General features: G+C 49.5%; 1 protein-coding gene across 1 annotated transcript; it reads right to left on the bottom strand.

The window, feature by feature from the left end:
- Positions 1–302: 302 nt before the first annotated feature.
- On the bottom strand, positions 303–3,170 carry LOC142187303 (NACHT, LRR and PYD domains-containing protein 12-like). The gene has a single exon (XM_075261526.1). It carries the CDS (start codon positions 3,168–3,170, stop codon positions 303–305), a length of 2,868 nt encoding a protein of 955 aa, XP_075117627.1.
- Between the last annotated feature and the right edge of the window lie 4,029 nt (positions 3,171–7,199).

Below are 7,199 nucleotides of genomic sequence, written 5' to 3'. Positions count from 1 at the left end.
CACTGTGTACATACATTACATTACTTATCCTGTATTATTCTCCAGAGCTGCGCTCACTATTCTGCTGGTACAGTCACTGTGCTTATACATTACATTACTTATCCTGTATTATACTCCAGAGCTGCGCTCACTATTCTGCTGGTACAGTCACTGTGTACATACATTACATTACTTATCCTGTATTATACTCCAGAGCTGCGCTCACTATTCTGCTGGTGCAGTCACTGTGTACATACATTACATTACTTATCCTGTATTATACTCCAGAGCTGCGCTCACTATTCTGCTGGTGCAGTCACTATTCAGTAGAAGATCTTCATATCTGTTCTGTTTCTTCCCAGCTCTCTTAGGACTTCCTTCGTCTCCTCAGACAGTCTGTTCCCCCACATGTGGATCTCCTCTATCCTGCAGACTGGACTGCTCAGAGCGGCCATGAGGTCACTGAAGTGAGGACCGGACAGATGGTTATGAGACAGGACAAGTCTCCTCAGAGTCCGGTTATTCCTTATTCCCGATGCTAGTTGGGTGCAGGACGCGTCTTCTAGATGATTGGCAGCCAGTTGTAATTCTTCTATCCTGCAGACTGGACTGCTCAGAGCGGCCATGAGGTCACTGAAGTGAGGACCGGACAGACAGTTGTATGACAGGTCAAGTTTCTTTAGGGACTGGTTACTCCTTATTACAGATGCCAGCGGGGTGCAGGACACATCAGGGAGATCATTACAAGACAAACTCAGCTCCTCGACCCTGCAGGACAGGCTGGAGAGAGCGGCCATCATGTCAGTGAAGTGAGGACCAGACAGATGGTTACCAGACAGGTCCAGTGTCCTCAGGGACTGGTTATTCCGGATTATCGATGACAACTCGGTGCAGGAATCATCCGGTAGGTTATTAAAACTCAAATTCAATTCCTCTACCCTGCAGGCCGGACTGGCCAGAACCTCCGTCAGGTCACTGAAGTGAGGACCATACAGACGATTATTAGATAGGACCAGTGTCTTCAGGGACTGGTTCTTCCTGATTACAGAGGCCAACTGGATGCAGGAGGTGTCTGATAGATGATCCCCATCCAAACCCAGATTCTGGAGGTCGTGTAAGGCGGGTGCAAGTCTTTCTAATTTTTTGTTGTTTAAATAACATCTATATAGACGGAGTTCTTCTATTTGTGTGCAGGTCTCCATGATGAACGCTAACACTGTGCAGTCTAGAGATGACATGTGGACATTGTGAAGACCAAGTCTTCTGTGTGACTGTAATGATTCCAGCACTAGAGCCTTATTTCTGCTTTCATATAGGTAGAAGAATGTCCTGAGAAGACGTCGCGTCTTGTCCTCACTTTCCTCCAGTCTCTGCTCTTCTAGAATGAGGTTCTTCAGCCAAGCGATGACATCTCTAGAAGTCTGATCTGCTTGTGTGTCCAGGTATCCAGACAGTACTGACCTGGTGGAAGTGTCTGATAGACCACACAGAAAACGGAGGAACATCTCACCACGTCCATCAGAATAGGATTTGGCTTCTTCTAGTGATTTCTGTAACTTCTCAGGAGAATAATCTGTATAATGGACCACAGCAGAGAAGAATTCCTGGAGAGTGAGATGTAAGAAGGAATAGGTCACAGGTTCCTCCGATTCCAGCAGAAAACTTGACAAGAGCTTTGACTTATTGTCCACATGGAAAGATTCCAGATCTCGTTCCTCAAAGATAATCCTGTGGTTCATGACTCCATATTCTGCCATCCATCCGATGGACTGCAGGATCTTCTGAGCGTCACTTTTCTCCAGGCTGTGATTGGACAGAATGTTGGCGACAAATATGGCAAAGAGTTCTGTGACTGTTCTGGGTAATAATGTCACCTGCTGGTCACTACTTGTGGTCTGGAAGCTCCTGGATAATACAGTACAGATGATCCAGCAGTAGGACGGGAGGTAACACAACGTGTACAAGGTGGCATTCTGCTTCACATAAGTAAAAGCCTTCTCTGACAGTTCAGGGTTGGAGAAGAAATTCTCAAAGTAATTCTGTCGTTCTTCTGGAAGAAACCCAATGATCTCTACTATTCTCTGGAAAACATTACAACCTATTGATGTCAGTCTGGTTGGACGACTGGTCATTAGGACAGAACAACCAGTAAGAAGAGACTTTCTCACCAAACTAACCACAATCTGACCACAATGTCCGAGCTGTTTAGGATGAGAGCACAAGTGACGTGATGTGAAATCCATTGTATGATCGCTTTCATCTAATCCATCAAATATGAAGAGAAGTTTCTCTGGATCTTGTAAGATGTTCTCCAACTGCTCCTCCAGATATGAGTACTGGTGAAGGATCATGGTCTCCAGACTAACCTTACCCTTAAGTCTGTTGAGTTCCCGGAATTGGAAGAGAAAGACAAAAGAGAATCTTTGATAGAGATCGCCCTTCACCCAGTCGTAGACAAACCAATGCATCAGTGTGGTCTTCCCTACCCCGGGCACTCCGCTCAACATCACCATATGTGGTACAAGTCTGGATCGGTGGCACCAACGGAATATTTTGTTAGGGAAAATGCGTTGTAACTCATCTTGGTCTTCCTTTGCATATTCCTCATGTTTTGCCCCGATCTCTATTTGTTCGTTCTCTAAGTGTTCCCTAAAGTCATGAGTGGAGCCAACTATGAGGTTCACCTGTCGTGTGGAGAATCCAGAATGTTCCAGCATTTCTATACATTTCTCTGTTTTTTCTTGTAAAAGTTTCTTGTGATATTTCTGGGCCTCTTCCAGTTCTGGACATCGTCGGTGCCCATGTCTGTCCAGTAGGATTTCCTCCGGCAGACTCTCACCTCTATAGCTGAGTTCCTCCAGAACAGCATGAAGGCCAAGAGAATAATCTTCCACCCGTAAGACATAAAGACCAGCCCATAATCCCATCACAACTTCTCTTCCTCCGAGGAAGACATCCTGCAGTAAGGTCCAGGCCAATCTTCTTCTATCATTTTCGAGACTCTCATATTTCTCAACATCAGGGATGTTTTGGAAACGCAGCTGACGCAGGAGTTGTTGAGGATTCAGGTTCTCCAAGATGTAGAGAAGATCATCCTGGAAATATTCATGTATCATCCTCAGGACATGGTCTTCATATTGGCAAAGCTGCTGGTAAAACGGCCGGGTGTCACCATCACCATCATCGCTCATATCTGATCTGGGTGGAGTTTACAATCCCCCTTTTTGTATCTTGAGTCAAAGTCCAGGCACATGGATCATATTACTTCCTTGTAACGTGGAAGAAGATGAGATGTAACACTTGCAGGAGTTATATATAAGGAAAGGAGATTCCCCGAGTCCTGACCGGGCCCTGCTGCTTCAGATCCTCAACTATCTGACTGGTTCCTACACCAGGTCATATGTCCGGAGTTCTCCCTCCCCCCGCTGTGTGATGTTTTTGCTTTGGCTCATGTGTTCAGTGCTGTATATAGACCAACCCCCAGATACAACACAGACCGAGACGTGTATATAGGCCAGCCCCCAGGTACAACACAGACCGAGACATGTATATAGGCCATCCCCCAGGTACAACACAGACCGAGACGTGTATATAGGCCAGCCCCCAGGTACAACACAGACCGAGACGTGTATATAGGCCAGCCCCCAGGTACAACACAGACCGAGACGTGTATATAGGCCAGCCCCCAGATACAACACAGACCGAGACGTGTATATAGGCCAGCCCCCGGCTACAACACAGACCGAGACGTGTATATAGGCCAGCCCCCAGATACAACACAGACCGAGACGTGTATATAGACCAACCCCCAGATACAACACAGACCGAGACATGTATATAGACCAACCCCCAGATACAACACAGACCGAGACGTGTATATAGGCCAGCCCCCAGATACAACACAGACCGAGACGTGTATATAGACCAACCCCCAGATACAACACAGACCGAGGCGTGTATATAGACCAACCCCCAGATACAACACAGACCGAGACGTGTATATAGGCCAGCCCCCAGATACAACACAGACTGAGACATGTATATAGGCCAGCCCCCGGCTACAACACAGACCGAGACGTGTATATAGGCCAGCCCCCAGATACAACACAGACCGAGACGTGTATATAGGCCAGCCCCCGGGTACAACACAGACCGAGACGTGTATATAGGCCAGCCCCCAGGTACAACACAGACCGAAACATGTATATAGGCCAGCCCCCAGGTACAACACAGACTGAGACGTGTATATAGGCCAGCCCCCAGATACAACACAGACCGAAACATGTATATAGGCCAACCCCCAGATACAACACAGACCGAGATGTGTATATAGGCCAGCCCCCAGATACAACACAGACCGAGACGTGTATATAGGCCAGCCCCCAGGTACAACACAGACCGAAACATGTATATAGGCCAGCCCCCAGGTACAACACAGACCCAGACATGTATATAGGACAATCCCCAGGTACAACACAGACCGAGACATGTATATAGGACAATCCCCAGGTACAACACAGACCGAGACGTGTATATAGGCCAGCCCCCAGGTACAACACAGACCGAGACATGTATATAGACCAACCCACAGATACAACACAGACCGAGACGTGTATATAGGCCAATCCCCAGGTACAACACAGACCGAGACATGTATATAGGCCATCCCCCAGGTACAACACAGACCGAGACGTGTATATAGGCCAGCCCCCAGATACAACACAGACCGAGACGTGTATATAGGCCAGCCCCGGCTACAACACAGACCGAGACGTGTATATAGGCCAGCCCCCAGATACAACACAGACCGAGACGTGTATATAGGCCAGCCCCGGCTACAACACAGACCGAGACGTGTATATAGGCCAGCCCCCAGGTACAACACAGACCGAGACATGTATATAGGCCATCCCCCAGATACAACACAGACCGAGACATGTATATAGGCCAGCCCCCAGATACAACACAGACCGAGACGTGTATATAGGCCAGCCCCCTGTACAACACAGACCGAGACGTGTATATAGGCCAGCCCCCAGGTACAACACAGACCGAGACATGTATATAGGCCAGCCCCCAGGTACAACACAGACCGAGACATGTATATAGGCCAGCCCCCAGATACAACACAGACCGAGACGTGTATATAGGCCAGCCCCCTGTACAACACAGACCGAGACGTGTATATAGGCCAGCCCCCAGGTACAACACAGACCGAGACGTGTATATAGGCCAGCCCCCAGGTACAACACAGACCGAGACATGTATATAGGCCAGCCCCCAGGTACAACACAGACTGAGACGTGTATATAGGCCAGCCCCCAGGTACAACACAGACCGAGACATGTATATAGGACAATCCCCAGGTACAACACAGACCGAGACGTGTATATAGGCCAACCCCCAGATACAACACAGACCGAGACATGTATATAGGCCAGCCCCGGGTACAACACAGACCGAGACATGTATATAGGCCAGCCCCGGCTACAACACAGACCGAGACGTGTATATATGCCAGCCCCGGCTACAACACAGACCGAGACGTGTATATAGGCCAGCCCCGGGTACAACACAGACCGAGACATGTATATAGGCCAGCCCCGGCTACAACACAGACCGAGACGTGTATATAGGCCAGCCCCGGCTACAACACAGACCGAGACGTGTATATAGGCCAGCCCCAGGTACAACACAGACCGAGACGTGTATATAGGCCAGCCCCGGCTACAACACAGACCGAGACGTGTATATAGGCCAGCCCCAGGTACAACACAGACCGAGACATGTATATAGGCCAGCCCCGGCTACAACACAGACCGAGACGTGTATATAGGCCAACCCCCGGCTACAACACAGACCGAGACGTGTATATAGGCCAGCCCCGGCTACAACACAGACCGAGACATGTATATAGGCCAACCCCCAGATACAACACAAACCGAGACGTGTATATAGGCCAGCCCCAGGTACAACACAGACTGAGACGTGTATATAGGCCAGCCCCCAGGTACAACACAGACCGAGACATGTATATAGGCCATCCCCCAGGTACAACACAGACTGAGACGTGTATATAGGCCAATCCCCAGGTACAACACAGACCGAGACATGTATATAGGCCAACCCCCAGATACAACACAGACCGAGCATGTATATAGGCCAGCCCCCAGATACAACACAGACCGAGACGTGTATATAGGCCAGCCCCCAGGTACAACACAGACCGAGACATGTATATAGGCCAACCCCCAGATACAACACAGACCGAGACATGTATATAGGCCAGCCCCCGGCTACAACACAGACCGAGACGTGTATATAGGCCAGCCCCCGGCTACAACACAGACCGAGACGTGTATATAGGCCAACCCCCAGATACAACACAGACCGAGACATGTATATAGGCCAACCCCCAGATACAACACAGACCGAGACATGTATATAGGCCAACCCCCAGATACAACACAGACCGAGACGTGTATATAGGCCAACCCCCAGATACAACACAGACCGAGACATGTATATAGGCCAACCCCCAGATACAACACAGACCGAGACGTGTATATAGGCCAGCCCCGGGTACAACACAGACCGAGACATGTATATAGGCCAGCCCCGGGTACAACACAGACCGAGACATGTATATAGGCCAACCCCCAGATACAACACAGACCGAGACGTGTATATAGGCCAGCCCCGAGTACAACACAGACCGAGACATGTATATAGGCCAGCCCCCAGATACAACACAGACCGAGACGTGTATATAGGCCAGCCCCCAGGTACAACACAGACCGAGACGTGTATATAGGCCAGCCCCCAGATACAACACAGACCGAGACATGTATATAGGCCAACTCCCAGATACAACACAGACCGAGACATGTATATAGGCCAACCCCCAGATACAACACAGACCGAGACATGTATATAGGCCAGCCCCAGGTACAACACAGACTGAGACGTGTATATAGGCCAGCCCCGGGTATAACACAGACCGAGACATGTATATAGGCCAGCCCCGGCTAAAACACAGACCGAGACGTGTATATAGGCCAGCCCCGGCTACAACACAGACCGAGACGTGTATATAGGCCAGCCCCGGCTACAACACAGACCGAGACATGTATATAGGCCAGCCCCCAGGTACAACACAGACTGAGACGTGTATATAGGCCAGCCCCCAGGTACAACACAGACTGAGACGTGTATATAGG

Source organism: Leptodactylus fuscus, unplaced genomic scaffold (assembly GCF_031893055.1).
Source record: "Leptodactylus fuscus isolate aLepFus1 unplaced genomic scaffold, aLepFus1.hap2 HAP2_SCAFFOLD_181, whole genome shotgun sequence".
Classification (NCBI taxonomy): Eukaryota; Metazoa; Chordata; class Amphibia; order Anura; family Leptodactylidae; genus Leptodactylus; species Leptodactylus fuscus.
The sequence above is the reverse complement of the archived record's forward strand: the minus strand, read 5'-3'. Positions and strand labels throughout refer to the sequence as shown.

What these genes read in the sequence shown, in the direction of transcription:
- LOC142187303 (XM_075261526.1), bottom strand. Translation starts at nt 3,170, where the DNA reads ATGAGCGATGATGGTGATGGTGACACCCGGCCGTTTTACCAGCAGCTT.